Source organism: Pristis pectinata, chromosome 8, assembly GCF_009764475.1.
Source record: "Pristis pectinata isolate sPriPec2 chromosome 8, sPriPec2.1.pri, whole genome shotgun sequence".
Taxonomy (NCBI): Eukaryota; Metazoa; Chordata; class Chondrichthyes; order Rhinopristiformes; family Pristidae; genus Pristis; species Pristis pectinata.
The window spans coordinates 21,795,938-21,812,748 of NC_067412.1; the positions used below are offsets into that span (position 1 = coordinate 21,795,938).

Genomic DNA, 16,811 nt, shown 5'->3' on the forward strand with positions numbered 1-16,811 from the left:
CTTGGAAAACTAGACGTTTTTATTGTTTTCAGGAGAACTTTAAAAAAATGTACCTTTCAAATGAATAAGTAATTTGCACAAAACTAGCCTATATATGGAAACAAATCTTCAAAATAACTTGCAATAGGGGATAGAATTAATTTCTATACAAACTGTCTTTCTCAATAATCTTTATATAGTTTTAGATTTAGTGAAAAGTGACTGATAATCAGGTGGTTGAGCCGAACTACTCATTGTGAAGTACCCGGTCTTTGTGCTGCTCTTGTAGCTGTAGCATCAGTGTGGCTGGTCTAAACAAGTTTTTGGTCAATGGTGAACTCCAGAATGATGTAAGTGGGTCATTTACCAATGATAATGCTGGTCAATTTCATGGAGAGGTGATTATACTCCCTTTTGTTGTAAATGGACATTGCCTAGCACAAACATGATGTGTGTGTTAGTTGTCATATTTCAGTTCCAGCCTGAATGGTTGTCATGTTTTGCTGCACATGGACATGGGGAGGTTTCATTATCTGAAAACCTGCAAATGGAATAGAATCAGAATCAGGTTTATTATCACTGACATGTGTTGTTAAATTTGCTGTTTTGTGGCAGCAGTACGGTGCAAGGCATAAAAATTACTATAAGTTACCAATAAATAAATAGTGCAAAAGAGGAATAACGAGGTAGTGTTCATGGACCGTTCAGAAATCTGATGGCAGAGGGGAAGAAGCTGTTCCTAAAATGTTGAGTGTGGGTCTTCAGGCTCCTGTACCACCTCCTTGATGGTAGTAATGAGAAAAGGGCATGTCCCGGATGGTGAGGGTCCTTAATGATGGATGCTGCCGCCTTGAGGCACTGCCTCTTGAAGATGTCCTCAATGGCGGGGGAGGGTTGTGCCTGTGATGAAGCTGGCTGAGTCTACAACCCTCTGCAGCTTCTTTCGATCCTGCACATTGGAGCATCCATACCTGCTGCTGATGCAACCAGTCAGAATGTCCTCCACCGTACATCTGTAGAAATTTGCAAGAGTCTTTGGTGACATACTGAATATCCTCAAGCTCCTAATGAAGTAGAGCTGCTAGTGTGCCTTCCTTGTGATTGCAGCAAAGCGTTGGGCCCAGGATAGATCCTCTGAAATGTTGACGCCCAGGAACTTGAAGCTGCTCAACCTTTCCACCCTTGACCCCTCAATGAAGACTCCTGACTTCCCCTTCCTGAAGTCCACAATCAGTTTGTTGGACTTGTTGACACTGAATGCGAGGTCGTTGTTGTGACACTACTCAACCAGCCGATCTATCTCACTTCTGTATGGCTCCTCATTACCATCTGAAATTCTGCCAACAACAGTGGTGTCATTGGTGAATTTATAGGTAGTGTTTGAGCTGTGCCTGGCCTCACAATCATGAATGTGGAGAGAGTAGAGCAGTGGGCTAAGCATGCATTCTTGAGGTGCGCCTCTGTTGATTGTCAGCAAGGAGGAGATGTTATTACTGTTCTGCACTGACTGTGGTCTCCCGATAAGGAAGTCAAGGATCCAGTTGCAGATGGAGGTACAGAGACCCAGGTTTTGAAGTTTGTTGATTAGTACTGAGGGGATGATTGTTTTGAATTTAACATTTATAATAACAGATGATATTCATGGCAGGAATGTAAATAGTTGGAGAAAGTTAATTAAACACGTCATTATGGATGGTGAATATCAAACATTGTTAAGCAGAGGAAATAATTGGCTCTGAATTCATAAATGTTTCCAAGGAAATGAAATGTTCACTTATTTTTAATTGTCTTAGATTTTTTTCTAATCCATTTGCTAACCATGTCTTTTATACTAACTTTGTCTGCACAAGTTTCCAGTCATTCCCACAAACTTGCAGGTAAACCTTTTCTCTACTCTCACAGAAATTATATTGTGATATACTCATAGAAACAATATATGATTCTTATGGATTTTTTTCTTTCCTAAAGCTAAAACGATTCCACTTTTAACCTCATGAATCAAGGATGTGGAAAGAGAAATGGAATAAATCAACCCAGCACATAGGAAGGTCTGAGTTGCTTCATAAATCTTTGTTTGGTTGAGAAAAAGTTTAAAACTTGAGATGCATTGTGCAGGGCACAACCAAGGTTTAAAAGGATAAATGAAAATAGGTCAGGAAGGGAGAAATGTGCAGCATGATAGAGGAAAATGCCTATTTTCTTACCAAATGTCATTATAAATGACCAAGCCAAGAGGGTTAGGATTGGTAATATTAATTATAGAATTTCAATGGTATTCAGTAGCATGAATCAGAAAATGTAATGAAATCTACACTGAAATAAGTTAGTAGTCTGAGATTCGCATTAACAATGATGTTAGAAATGGTAGCCTTTGACATTTTGTGATCTTCAAAAGATTTAATGTTGTAGACACATTTGTATTGAGCTGACTGTTATTAGCATGTGAGGCAGAATTAATACCATGATTATCTCCTGCATTGTTGATAAACTGGACAGAAAGATTTACATTCAGTTCAAAGTGCAAGATGTAAGAAATGTCAAACAATAGCACGCACTGATAGAATAACTTAAATGCAATTAAAACATCCCAGTGTGGTTCACAGAAAGACTAGCAGAATCAAATTCTACATCAAGCCACATGGGGAGATATTAAGTATATTAAAAATATCATAAATATAATGTATAATAATATTAAGGACAGGTGACCAAATGCATGACCAAGGAGGAAGGTTTTAAGTGGAGATTTAAAGGAGAGAGAATTGGAGAGATTTATGGAGAAATTCCAGAGTTGAGGGCCTTGGCAGCAGTAGGCACAATCATAAGCAGCGGGGCAGTGGAAATTAGGAGTGCAAATAAGGTCAAAATTGGAAAAATGCAAAGACCTCAGAGGTTATAGAGATTGAAAAGGCCGTGTTCCTAGAAGGATTTGAATGCAGAAACAAGAGTTTTAATTTCAAACCTTGGCTGGGTTGGGAGAAAATGTCGATTAGTTAGTACAAGAGGCAATGGCCGAAAGGGATATAGCAAGTTTTATGATGCAATCAGCAGAGTTTTAGATAAGCTCGAAGTTTTTGTATGATAGTGTGCAAGAACTTTGAAATAATTATTTTTTGAGATTACATGTGTTTATAACATGTTACTATATCCTGTTGCAGAATCACAATATCCTTATCACAACATGCCTTTCCACCTGTTTTCATATCTTCAGAAAATTTGGAAGCCAGACATACTGTTCCTTCCTCCAGGTCCTTAATGTCAATAGTGAACAAATATAGGCCAAGAACTGATCTCTGCAGTACTCCAATAGTTACCTCCTTCTGGTCTGAAAAGGACCCATTCCAACTCAGTTTTCTGTGAGACTTGCTGCTTTCAATCCATTCTAACATAGTTTCTCCGATACCATGGGTTTTTAATTTATGCACCAGCTTCCTATTTGGCACCTTGTCAGATACCTTATGAAATCTAAATACACTACAAAACCTACAGAATCCACCATCGGCTCTCCCTGTTTCATCCTCAAACAATTCAAGAAAGTTTGTCAAGCACGTTTACTTTTCTGAAAACCAAGTTTGACTAGGTTTAATTATATCCAGCTTTCCTGAATGATTAGCTATTTCCTCTTTGATTATTGACTCTAGCATCTTGCCAATAAGAGGCCTGTAAATTCCCTGCCTTCTCTGCCTTTCTTGGACGAGGGAGCCACATTGGCTGTTTCAAATCTTTTGGTACCATCCTTGGGTTTAGTGAGTTATGAAAAATTCCAGCTGAAGGGTCCACTATCTCTACAGCCACTTCCTTTAAACCCTCACCTCCTTTCCCCTTTGGGCTGTCCTTTTGGAAAAGTATGTAACCTGGAATATTGAGCACCTAATCCTGGTCACCGTACAACCACGTTTATAAAATAGCTGTTACACTAGATAATTTAAGGTATGCTTCATTACATCTTGTGAAACACCAGGCATTTGAAATGATGTCCAAACCACCTGCTTAGAAAACCTATCCTTCTACTAACTAAATATCAATATTGCGCCCAGAAACTTTTGCCTTGGAGCGTAGGGTATTATCAGCTGAGTCTGCCAACATTTACATTAATATTAAGGCATGATGTATTGTTTCAAACTAAATATCTGAAAAGAAAGCCCAACAATTTGAACTTAAAATGTAGAAATCGTAAAAATATTGTTAGATTTGACTGACGTGCTAACAGAAACTGAACACTTAGATAACATTAAAACATGATTAGGTTTGGATGTTGTGTGAATAAAAGCCAATTCAATAGATGCGCGATTTGAGTCCGTGCAGCCGCCGTCCGTCCGTCCGTCCCGTCGGCCTCTGCTGCCGTTGTTGGGGCCGGACTCCGGCGTTGAGTTGCCAGCGGCCGCCGAGATGCGGGACTGAACCGCCGGCCGCCTTCGGGATCTCGTCGTGTGGCAGCCGGTCTCCTTCCTCCCGGCCATAGACTATTCGCGGAGCGTCCCTGTCACGGCCGGCGTCAGGTGAGCGCTTCTGGTGGGCGGTGGAAGGTGCGGCCGCCCCCGGGACTGGCCGTCGGCGGTGGAGCGCGGCCTCGGCCGCCCCGCTCCGCCCCGGGCTGGGCTCCGGCCCCGGGCCCCTCCGGCACCACTTGGACTTTAGGGCATGGGGGAGAAGCCAGGTCTCCATGCTGTGTATTTCGGTGTCGCCATTCACGTCCCTTTCTGAAGAGGAGTCGTTGGCAATGGCGGAAGCAGCGGTCACGCTGCACACGGGGAGCGCCCACAAACAGGTCGATCAAGACCAAAAATGTTTCTCAGGTGATAAATGGTGGCCAGGACACCAGCGAACAACGCCTCCAGCCTTCCTCCTGCAGCTTCACGGCATCTTTTCATGTCCTCATGAGAGAGGAGGCGGGCCCTCCGTTTAACGTCTGCTTCGTACTCTTTCTTCTAGTGTTAGCCTTGTGTTTATTTTTATCCAGAGTGGGATTTGAACCCAGAAACTTTTGCCTTAGAGTGGAGAGTATTATCAACAGAATCAGCATACACCAGATTAACATAAAGGCACAATATATTGATTCAAAGCCATTTCTTAACTCCACCAATCATCATTTCTTACTTTGTTTTGGTGTCGCGTCCTGTGAAAGCAGAAGCTGTCCACAAGCACTGTCAACAGTCCTGTTTCATTTAGGCGACTTGTTTCAGATAAGATTCAAGATTGGAAGATATTTTTCACCCTTTCAAATCTTAATGAAATTAATTCTCAATTGAAATGATGTTTTAAATCTGCTGGTGGGTCTAAAGAATATTAGCACAAACTGCTCAATGAGATTAGGTTAAAGGATGTATGTGAAGGATTTATTAATAAGGAGAAATAATTATTACTGGCTCAGCTTGTAGCTAAAGAGACAACTTGCTCATTTGAAAAGATATCACATACTTTAATATCTTCCTGCCATTTGTCAAGTTATGATATTTAACATGCATCTGGAAGCTTATGTGAGGATGAGCATGGCAGTGTTACGTAAAAACTTTTTTTATATAGACACAGTAGAACAAGACACTACATGAAAAGTAATTTTTAAAGAAAGGTTAGATTATGGTTTCTACAAAATATCAGTGTCTTTGGAATTTGGGTACTGTCAGAATACTCTAGGCAAGTAACTGCAGTGCATTTGTAGATGATCGTCTGTCAGTGCTGAACAAGTTTGTTGAGGCAACTTGTCTCCTTGCCATAGCTGTTAATTAATGCATTTTGGAACCTTGTATAATTTCATGAACAATTTTCATTATTCATTTTTCAGCATTTCTGCAATACAATTAGAGTCATAGTCATAGAGCTACAGAGCACAGAAATGGGCCTTTAGCCCACCATGTCTATGCCAACCATTTTTGTCCATCAACACTCATCCTATTTGCCTGCAATATGTCTGTATTTTTCTTTGCCTTGCCTATTGAAATGCCTTTCTAATTATCTCTTAAACACAGTGATTGTATCCAATTCCTCCATCTCCTCTGGCAGTGAGTTCCAGATATTAACCACTCACTGTGTAAAATAAACCTTTTCCCTCAAATTCCCTTTAAAACTCTTCTCTCAGCTTAAACCTGTGTCCTCTTGTTTTTGCTACACCTGCCGTGGGAAAGAGATGCTATCTACCTATCCATGCCTCTTATAATTTTATGTACCGCTATCAAGTCACCCCTCAGTTTCCATTGGTCCAGGGAAAACAAACGCAGCCTAACAAATCTCTCCTCCAATCCAGGCAACATCCTGATGAATCTCCTATGCATTCTCTCCAGTGCAACCACATCCTTACTATAGTGTGGTAATTAGAACTGCACATAATACTCCCAAGTGTGGTTTAATCAGTGTTTTGTAAACTTGCAACATAACGTCCTTTATGTTCTATGTCCTGATCTATGAAGGCAAGCATGCCATGGGCCTTCTTCACCACCTTGTGCTGCACTCAGGGAACTATAGACTTAAATCCCAAGGTCCTCTGTTCAGGAACATTCATTAGCATCCTACCATTTACTGTATATATCCTACCACTAATTGATTTCCCAAAATGCATCACCTCACATTGTTGGGATTAAATTCCATCTACTAACATTCTGCTCCACATTCTGTCTGATCTGTGTCCTTAGACAACCTTCCTTGCTATCCATAACGTCACTAACTTTCAGGTCCTTCACAAACATACTAATCGTACCTCCTACATTCACATCCAAGGTGCTAATATATAGCACAAACCACAAGGGTCGCAGTACTGATCCCTGTTGTATAGAGAGTTCTGGAATTTGTGACCAGGCATGATGGGAAAATGGGGATATATTGATAATTAATAATGTTTGTGTGACTTGAAGGGGAACATGCAGTTGCTGGTGTTGCCATGTGCCTTTTGCACTTGACCCTCAGTGGTAGAGGTTTTGCGCTTTGGACATGCTGTTGGAATAGTCCTGGTAAGTAACAGAGTTCATTATTTTTCATCAAACTCCTGACTTGTACCTTGTAGGCTGCGGGACGACTTAGGATAAGCTGTGCGTAGCAGAATGCACAGCCTCTCATTTGTCCTTATAACCACAACATTTAACTGGCTGGTCCATTTGCGTCTCCTTTCAGTGATGGTGATGGGGGGGGGATATGGTGATGACATTGCCATTGAATATCTAGCGTAGGTGATTATTGTACACTTTCTTGTTGGAGATGGTCATTGTCTGGCACTTGTGTTGGATAAATTTTACCTACCATTATCAACCCATGCCTGTATGTTGTCTAGATCTTGCTTCATGCTCAGTTTAGACTGCTTCATTTTCTGAGGAGCTGAAATAGAATTGAACATTGTACAGTCACCAGTTCTGACCTTCTGATGGACGGAATGTCACTGATGAAACAGCTGAAGTTCATTGGGTGTAGGACACTGTCCTAAGGAACTTGCACACTTAGGTCTTTGGGCTTGTCATTAAGTAATCTTGCAAAGCTATTGATGAAATGACATTTAGTACAACAGCTTGTCCCAAAAACTACTGTGACCACTCCTCTTACTGCGAATGAACAAATTTTACATTGGTGTGTTATTCTCTCCACACTCTGATAATAAATTCCATATATTTTTGAAATGTTCGTTCATATGAAATATTTCATATTTCAGCTTCTATCTTAATCCTCTGTGTATATTCCAAAGCTTGACTTTACTTTCTGTAATATGATTAAAAGTTTTTAATCAGTTTATTACTTATTTGCTGACAGTGAGAACTGTTAATGTGGCTGCTCAGCCTGTCCCTGGACTATGTAGGTTCCCCATAGATGACAATAGCTTGAAAATCACATGAGAATAGAGGGAATTAACATTAAATCTTTGAGGCCATTGGAAAGTGTTGTCCCTTTGTCACTGGCCACAAAATACAGGGCAGTGAATGACAGCTTAATTAATTAGGAGTACAGATTTTATAGCATTCCAGTTGGTGACTAATTACAAATCATATTAAATATTTAAGCAGCCTAGGTAGATTGTTCAGGTATCTCAAACTATCGTGCAATTTAGTTATTAATCCAGTAAGCTGTAAATTCAACAAAAAGTAAAACAATTGGACGGAAATAGTGAATATAGGAAAACATATTTACACACTTCACATCAGAATACTTCAAAGTATTTCATGTAAGTATTTGTTGTTCAGACAAACAAGAATTACAGTGATAATTTCTGATTTGTGTTCTATCTGCTGAAAGATTTGACTGTTGCAAAAGATCTGGTGCTGATCTAAAAATCCTTGGACATTATATCTACATATAGAAGGTGTGACAGCACGAGATGCAATTTTTCTTGCGGAAATGTGATTAGGTTAAGTTTGTTTAATGTTACAGTGTGTTTTCTGTAAAGTGATACTGAACATCTGTTACAGAGGGCAGTTTCTATATTAATTTGTTCAAAGTGACCTTGAGGTAAAAAGAAAAATTACAAAGATTTAGAATAAACATATTTAAACTTTTGTAGACCTAAAGTTAAGTTCTAATTCTACTAAGAGAAAAAAAATCAAAATTTGTTATCTTCTTTCTGTAGAATGACATGCAAACTACTGAAACAAATAAAATGAAAATATGTCATGTTTTAATGTTTTATTGCCAGAATTTTTAAATTTGCAGTGCTAACTTTTGTGTGTCTGCAGGACAGGATGACTGATATTCGCCACTCCCTTTTGAGGCGGGATGCTTTAAGTGCAGCAAAAGAACTCCTGTACCATTTGGACATTTTCTTCAACAGTCAGCTGCAGAATGTACCTGGCCCACTGGTTGACAAATCCACCATTGAACTGGTGGAGGAATTTATTTTTCAGCTTCCAAAAGAACGTAATACTCAGCCAAAAGTAAGTTAAATAAGGAGACTGTACATGGTAATTTCAGAAGATCTATGATTTAGACTAGCATTTTTAAAAAAAAAATCTACATACATTGGAAACATTATACAAAAGCAAACTAGGAATGCATGGAGAGAATGGAACAGTTAAATGTTTCCAGGCAATGCCCTTTTTGAGAATAGGCCTAGGCTTGAAGCATTTATCCATCTGTTCTTTTCATGTATGACAGATCTTTAGAGAATTTCTCCTGCATGATCGACACGAAGTTTGGGACTCTAGCATAAGCACGTATGAATGAGGAAATCCCAGATTTCCATATCATGGGAAATATGGTTGAGTGACTCCATAATTTTAATATGGAGAAACAGCAGAAATTTCATGTAATTTTGTTTTACTGAGTTCGTTGAATTCCATTTTTAAGTGCTTTCTGGTGTTTTCAAGCATTTAACATTTATTTATTTTTTACCATTGTATTTAGTCAGTGAATATCAGAGACATTCCCAAATATTCAAACTATTTTGACAGTCTGTTCAGGCTCAGGGTGAGGTTCGATGGGCTGCCAAAAGCATTTCTGTCAGCTGTGCAGGACCTTGAACAGAGGTTTAAATGGTGGTATCTGCTTTGTAGAAGAACTGACTTAGAGGGCAGATGAGTGTTGAGTATGCTGTTCCCAATGAGTCTTGGGCCATTATGTTTCCAGTGATGTGTGTCTTTTTAAAATTCATTTTCATTGTGCTTTCTTCTGAGAGGCGTTATTTCTATTTTGTACTAACTGTAGTTTTTTCCTTTATTGCAAGAGGTTGAGTTCATTACAGGAGCTACAATTGCTGGAGATCATGTGTAGTTATTTCCAAGAACAGAGTAAAGATGCAGTTCGACAGATCATCTTCTCTGCACTGTTTGGTCCTCAGGGTAATAAAGCTGATGAAAATAGACTGGCTTTGTTAGGAAAACTTGTATCCATGGCAATAGCAATTTGTCGTGTTCCCATTTTGGAATGTACTGCATTATGGTTGCAGGTATGTTTCACTCAATGAGAAAGTGAAATTAAAAAACAAATCTGGATATTGCAAATGTAATTGCTATTCTATAAAAATGCACGAAGTAGAATAGATGATTTTTAGTTTGTTGCCATCTTTTTTTATTTTGCCTTATCGCAATTGCAAATGAAGAACCTTAATGCTTATTATGTTTATAACAATAATGTTTTGTATATGTACTTAAAACTTTTCTGTGTTGTACCAAATCAATGGCAGGATTTATTGTATCCATTGCTGGTGTTGTATCATTAATTTTTAAATGTGGCAAAATCAATCACTTAATGATATTTAACATTAAAGATGCTTGAAAATAAATTACAATCAATTGCATTTTTTGACTTCCTCACTGATTTGTCTCTGTGGCTGGTTTTGCAGAGAACGCATGCAGTATTCTGTGTGAAACTTGCAAAGGTACTTGTTGAGGATTACTGCATTTTGGTACCAGGATCTGTACAGACATTAAAGCGAATTGTTCATGCCAGTCCACGATTTTGCTGTCAGCTGATCACTGCAGTCACTGCATTATATGACCTTTCAACAGGTATGGTATTGACATTTTTGCTAATGAAGTATTTTGTTTATTGTGCTGAAATAAATTGTTTTACTTTTCACAATTTTAATATGTCAGATTTTTCCTCTGCATATTTTCTTGCCCTATTTTGTGATAATTCTACTATACTCGTTAACCTATTTAGCAAAATTTGAAGAGAATATTAAAACTTCAAAAAAAAATGCTTCTGTATTTCTCTATTTTGCTGTGATAACTTTTGTTCCTCATCTACCTCCGTAAACTTTTATGCTTGCAATATCTTTAAGGATAAAAATGATGGTAGGGTTGGGGAGGGAATGGGTGACAGCACTGTGATATCTTTTCTCTGAGCACATATGTTTTGTTCCAGATGATCTGATTCCTCCTCAAGATTTACTGGAGATGGTTGTATCGTGGGTATACGAAGATCCAAGGTTGACACTTATTACATTTTTGAACAGTGCAGCTAACCTCCCCCGTGGATTTTTGGAGCTAACGCCACTTCCAGGCCTGATACGATGGTGTGTACTTGCACCTTTGGCTTATAAAAGGAACTGTAAAGCTTCTTCAGCACAATCCTTAGTGAATGGGCACAGCAATAAAATGTGCAAGGAAGTTGAAAGTGATGGAAACAAGGACTTCAAGATCCTTTATTCAAAGTTGCATTTAAGTGTTCTTCAAGTCCTTATGATACTTCAGGGTCATTTAACAGAAAAAAACTTGTATGGACGATTAGAGCTCATCATGTTTGATCATGTAGAGCGGCTTGTTGGAGACATTACCAAATTGGTTAAAGAACTTAATCTTTCAAATCCTGTGAAGGAGGTTGAACTTGCATTGGATAGATTAGCTCAAGCTCTGCAAGTTGGTATTGCATCAGGAGCACTACTGTGTGCTAGAGGTAAGTTGAGTACATAACTTAATTTTAACAAATAAATCTAATCATCTTGCATTAAAGCTGCTGAATATAATTCAGTTACATTCTTAACCAGTCTGCTTATTTGACACGTGAAACAAAATTTACATTGTGTAATTTTTTTCCGGAATTCTGTTTTTGTTGTGAAGTCATGACTGAAGTGATATCATAACAATGTAGGTTGTGATTTCCCCATACGGTGAGTTTTATTGAGTAGGCATAGGGTAAACCCTTTAATGTGGGAATTTTGGTGACCCACTTTGAGTGATTAGCTCAAGCATGGCTTTAGAAACATTTGTAGGCATATTGTTGTTTACCTCCAATAGAGATGATGGACAGACTAACCTTTTAATATTCTTTTGACTATAATTTTTTATACTCTCTGTTTTGTTGACTCTAATTTATTAATGTTTTGCTGCTAATTGGACTATTGTAGTTAATGCCTTCTCCCTTTGTAAAACTGCCATACTCATAAGTTAAATTGCTGACTTTGTGATAATCTTTTATAATTTAAGTTCAATGGTTCTAGTATGCATATTTACATGTAAAAACTTACTAATTTAGTTAATACATTATGGCTCATTAAATACTGGTAAATTGCTAAGTATTGAAAGGGATCAAGAATTTAAGTCTGATGACACAACATTGTTTAGCATTTAAAGGAGTTGATTTCACTTTTATTTAAAGCCAAATCTTCCCCTTGTACTCAATTTTGAATGGGATAATACTATGAAATGCATACTTTCTGAGTATGCTTCATAAAGATGTTGAAGGAAGGAAATATAAAACTCAGCTGGGCAACTTGATTTGTAAGCCATACAGATTTTATTTAGAAGAATACTGGGCCAAATTGTATGATGTGTAATTTTATCTCACTTTAGAATACAATTGAAGGTCTGATCTTCCAAAGATAAAATATGATCTGGGATGAGCTTACCCTTATGTAATATTATGATGTGTATTTTCAATTTAGATCTCTGAAAATCTAGTCAATTTACTAAAATATTTGGAAAAATGTTACACTTTTTTGAAATATAAATTCAGAAAATACAAAAATAATTAATAAATGTATAAATATTTTGATATTGCCAACTGAATGTTTATATTTTTATTAATTGGTATCATTCATTTTCTAGATAACTTGCGTTCCATCTGCTCTGCACTTCCACATAACAAGTAAGTATACTTTGTTTATACAGTACTTGCTAATTTTTGGAAAAGCATTATTCTAAATTGGTTGGGATTGAAACAAGTTCATGTGAATTTTCTCTAGCACAGAAATGAAAATGTAAAATTGTTCATGTTTTTAAAAAACAATCATTGACTCTTAAGATAACTAAAAATTTATATGAATATATTAGGCAGTTGATAAGCAGTGTACAATCAGAAAAAAGTTTGTCCCCTTCTTTATCCATAGGTATTTTTATTGTCCAAGCATTCTGCATCCACTGAATTCTTATCATCCAGATCATCTGATCCATCAGTCCCTTCATTTCATAAGGGATCAAGTGGGATAAAATTACACATCATACAATTTGGCCCTATTTTTCTAAATAAAATCTGTATGGTTTACAAATCAAGTTGTTTAGCTGAATTTTGTATTTCCCTCCTTCAAAATCATCATGAGGCATACTGAGAAACTATGCATTTCATAGCATCGTCCCATTCAAAATTACAACCTCCAGCCTCACCAGGCCACTAGGAGCTTAATCTTCAGGTCTACGTGTCAGTGGGCAACCTTCCTCTTCAGTAATCTAGGCTCCACTGAGATTTTCAGCCCGTCTAGATTGCTGAGTGGCAAGAGACCTCCGAGTGGGATCCTGGATGGGATCTGCACCTGGGATTCTAGATTCTGTGGGGAGGAGGGGCCAGGGCTGTTGGAGTGGGGGTTCTGTCTAAGAAGGTGTCTAGAATTGTGGGGAAGGAATACAGTGCTGTGCTTTGATCTATAGTTTACGGGAGTTGGGGGGGTGGGGGGTTGAGGGTGATATTTATGCTTTTTGAGAAGGTAAAACAAACTGCAAGATCAGTATTATTAATGTTTCTCAATCAAATCCTTATTTGAAATGGGTGATGGGTATGAGAAATAATTTGGGTGAAAAATGTGTCCAAAGATTTCCTGTGAATTACTTTGGAGGACCAAGTATCACATGTCATCTGCATATGCAGTTATCGGTCATATGGCTTCTCCCATGCGTTCATGCTCTAGTGGTGTGAGTTTAGCAGAGGTTCAACCTGCCAGACTCAGTCTGGAGTTTGTCAGGCTTGTCAGTATATAAAGCAAAGCTGCAAATTTTGAGTCAAGAGGACATCCAAAAAACAATCCATCTTATTATTTTGGTTATGTTTGTATCCAGGAATACCAAACAACTTTCTCTTGCATGATTTTACCATTTTATGATACCTTTTGACTGCAGTGTCATAACTCAAAGCTTTATCCATACATATAGTCCAAGATTTTATAATTTTAAAAATAATAGTGTAAACAAAAACAAAATTCAATTTTTATTTATTAAACATATAATTGCCTATATTAGTAGTTTTACTTGCTCCCCACACCTGGGTTCCAACTAAATACTTTTAGCGCCTCACAGTTGAGGAATGTTTTAATTGATTCAGCATAGTCTGAGCATGTGACATTATCATGTCACTTGTGGTTCAAGAGGAGTTAAAGGGTAGTAAGATTTATCTCCTTGTGCTCTATAGTTTTGAAAAGACAATGAATGAAACATTGAATATCAGAATGTTTATTTCAGAGTAGGGATGAATTTATTTAAATGCTACAATAATACTTCTTAGTGTGAACTTCTTACAGAAAAACAATAGTGAGTAAATAGTAACCATCGAAAATTACTTTGAGTTCACATCTCTTGTTTTTATACTTAAACAGATCACCATTAAACATGGTGTATTATCATCCATCTTTTTATCACTTTTACCAGGAGGATCCCTTGTTGTGAGATTGTATTTTGATCATACTTGAATCTCCAGGTCACTGTAATTTTTTAAAAAATTAAATAAAGGAAAGCTCCAAGTATGGTTGTTTTAACATTTATTTTTTTTCTTAACAGCTTGCTTCAGTTGGTTTTGACTGGACCAGTACAACAGACTTCACATACTGCATTGCCACCAGGATTCTATCCACATATCCACGCATCACCTGCTCGATATCCCATGTACTCAACTCACTCAGTGCAGACGTATATGCCGGGTATGGCTTTTTCATATAGACCAATCCGATGAAGCATTGACCATTACAAAAATTTGACGGGATACCTCTTGGATATGTATAATTTTGCAGTGAAACTAATTGTGAAGAATACCCTTTTTTTTACTGAAAATTTGTACTAGTCAGTGAAGATAAAATGAATTGGTTGAAACCTGCTGCGCATTTATATTTTCTTAATGAAGTTTACCAAACTTTTACTACAGCAGTAACATGGTTAAGGTTTTTTCGCACCCAGGAGAACTACCACAGTTTTTCAAATAGAAGATTTTCTTATGGATTTATTGCATTCATTTGTTAATATCTGTAACTTAATATTGTTTGAGTATATTGTTAAATTGCATTGTCTACAGAATCTTTTTTATAAGGGGGTGCATTTTTAAAAAAAGTCTGGTGTTCTCTTATCTCCTCTAGCAGTTATTCTTGGATAAAACTCTGTTGGTTTATTCCATATATTGTATCACAATAGCCAGCCTTTTTTTAACTACTAAGTTTTTGTTTAAAGTTCCTTCACCTTCTGAAGCCTCTGCATTTTAAAGAATATCTTTCATGTGACAAGAATACATCAGGATTGGTATTTTCATTGGTTGGAGCAATGTAGAAGAAACTGCACTTTAAGAAGTCATCAATACTTTCAAGAGTGAGCAAAGGAAAATTGTCACACAAAAGTAACAGTTAAAACTATATACAAATGTCTTGTAGTAGAAGATGGGGCCAGTGCACAAATCACAGAAACAAAATCACTTCCATCACTCATTCTATATGACCAATTAGTTTATTTGATGTTCATAGCAGAATGGAGAAAAAAATTGGATTATGTAGGGTATGATAATGGTGTATTTCTCTAACTAAAGATGATTTTGGAGATAAGTTCTGGACAGCACCTGAGACTGCTGGCTGGACTCTGTAATGTCTCCATTTGACGGAGGATTTCTTCATTAAAAGCACTTTTTTTTGAGGCATTGGAGCATCACACATGAATAAATGCCAGCTGTGATTTGGAATATTTTGGGCATCATTACTGAGGTCTAGACCCTTCATGATTTTAAATACTTTTATTCTCCAAGGAGAATAACTCCAGATTCTCCAGTTTATCCATGTACCTAAAAATCCCACATCTGTTGTGCCATTTTAGAAAATGTCTTCTACATTTTCTCTCAGCCTTTTGCGCCTTTCCCAACGTATGTTGTCCAGAACAAGATATAATTTTGCAATTGCAGCTAAATCACTGTTTTATAAATAAAAACAAAAAAAACTGCAGATGCTGTGTTGTAGAATAAAGAGGATGTTAAAATATTAAAGTTTTATAAGTGTTAATCATGACTTTCTGCTGTTGCACTCCATTCATAAACAAGTGAATAGATTTGTATTTCTGTAGCACCCTCCCACCACTGCCTTGATGTTTGCTTTTCTAGCACAATTACGCAATCACATTGCTGTACTTGTATACATATTGGTCAATTTGTGTAATATAGTCTCAGCAATAAGGTGAGATGAACTACTTAAAGTGAATTAGCAAAAACATGTTGGAATTACTTGCCATGTTGGGCAAATTCAATGCAGAAAAAATATCACCTATTGAATCTAAAGTTAGAAGTTTACATGGAAAAACATCACCCTGCAGATCACCTGTGCTCAGTCTGCAGGGGTGATCCTGAGCTTCCTGTTGGGTGCTATTTTAAATTCTCAATCCCACTCCCATTCCAACTTGTCTGGAGCTTCCTCCACTGCCATAGTGAAGCCCAATGTAAACTAGAACAATATCTTATCTTACATATAGATACTTTGCAACCTTCTGGAATGAACAAAGAAGTTTCTGATTTCAGGGCAAATTGCTTTCTCATCGTTACTCCTTATATACTTGTGTCCCTGTCTCAACCTTAAAATGCCGCCAGTGGTCAGTACTCATGCTCCTACTCACCTGATTTGTCTTAGCCTATCTCTAAATTGCCTTTTATCTTGAACCTTGTACCTTTCACCCCATCCCCAGCTCTGCTTTGAAAGCTAAACCCTCCACACACACTTCCAGTTCGGACGAAGGGTCATTGACCCAAAATGTCAACTAGTTTCTTTTTCCACAGATGCTGCTCACTGAATTCTTCCAGCATTTCTGTTTTCATTTTAGAATTTTACATATCTGCTCACTGGCTGCTTTATTTAACATCCATTTGTGCCAACTGAGAGGATTCATCTTAAAAAAAAATCCAGTAATATCAGTTAAAAACTAAAATTTTAGTGTGTCCTCAAATCGTGCTGTAGGACTTCAAACACATTGTGTACAGAAAAACGT

The 16,811-nt window shown here is 37.4% G+C and overlaps 1 protein-coding gene across 3 annotated transcripts; it reads left to right on the forward strand.

Annotated features, from left to right (window-relative positions):
• Positions 1-35: 35 nt before the first annotated feature.
• On the forward strand, positions 36-15,832 carry ints15 (integrator complex subunit 15). 3 transcript variants are annotated; one of them, XM_052021970.1, is made up of 8 exons: positions 36-1,856; positions 1,948-2,027; positions 8,622-8,819; positions 9,608-9,829; positions 10,226-10,391; positions 10,750-11,280; positions 12,432-12,471; positions 14,367-15,052. In XM_052021970.1, exons 3-8 carry the CDS (start codon positions 8,628-8,630, stop codon positions 14,536-14,538), a joined length of 1,323 nt encoding a protein of 440 aa, XP_051877930.1. In that variant the 5' UTR covers positions 36-1,856; positions 1,948-2,027; positions 8,622-8,627; the 3' UTR covers positions 14,539-15,052. The 3 variants fall into 3 exon arrangements, with proteins under 3 accessions (XP_051877930.1, XP_051877928.1, XP_051877929.1); XM_052021968.1 differs by lacking the exons at positions 36-1,856; positions 1,948-2,027 and adding an exon at positions 4,274-4,475 and having other exon boundaries at positions 14,367-15,832; XM_052021969.1 differs by lacking the exons at positions 36-1,856; positions 1,948-2,027 and adding an exon at positions 5,814-6,917.
• The last annotated feature ends 979 nt before the right edge of the window (positions 15,833-16,811 follow it).

Bases quoted from the DNA above. Each gene is read 5' to 3' on its own strand.
- ints15 (XM_052021970.1), top strand. From the start codon at position 8,628: ATGACTGATATTCGCCACTCCCTTTTGAGGCGGGATGCTTTAAGTGCA. The intron at 11,281-12,431 runs GTAAGTTGAGTA...TTCATTTTCTAG, and splicing joins AGCACTACTGTGTGCTAGAG to ATAACTTGCGTTCCATCTGC. The intron at 12,472-14,366 runs GTAAGTATACTT...TTTTCTTAACAG, and splicing joins TCTGCACTTCCACATAACAA to CTTGCTTCAGTTGGTTTTGA.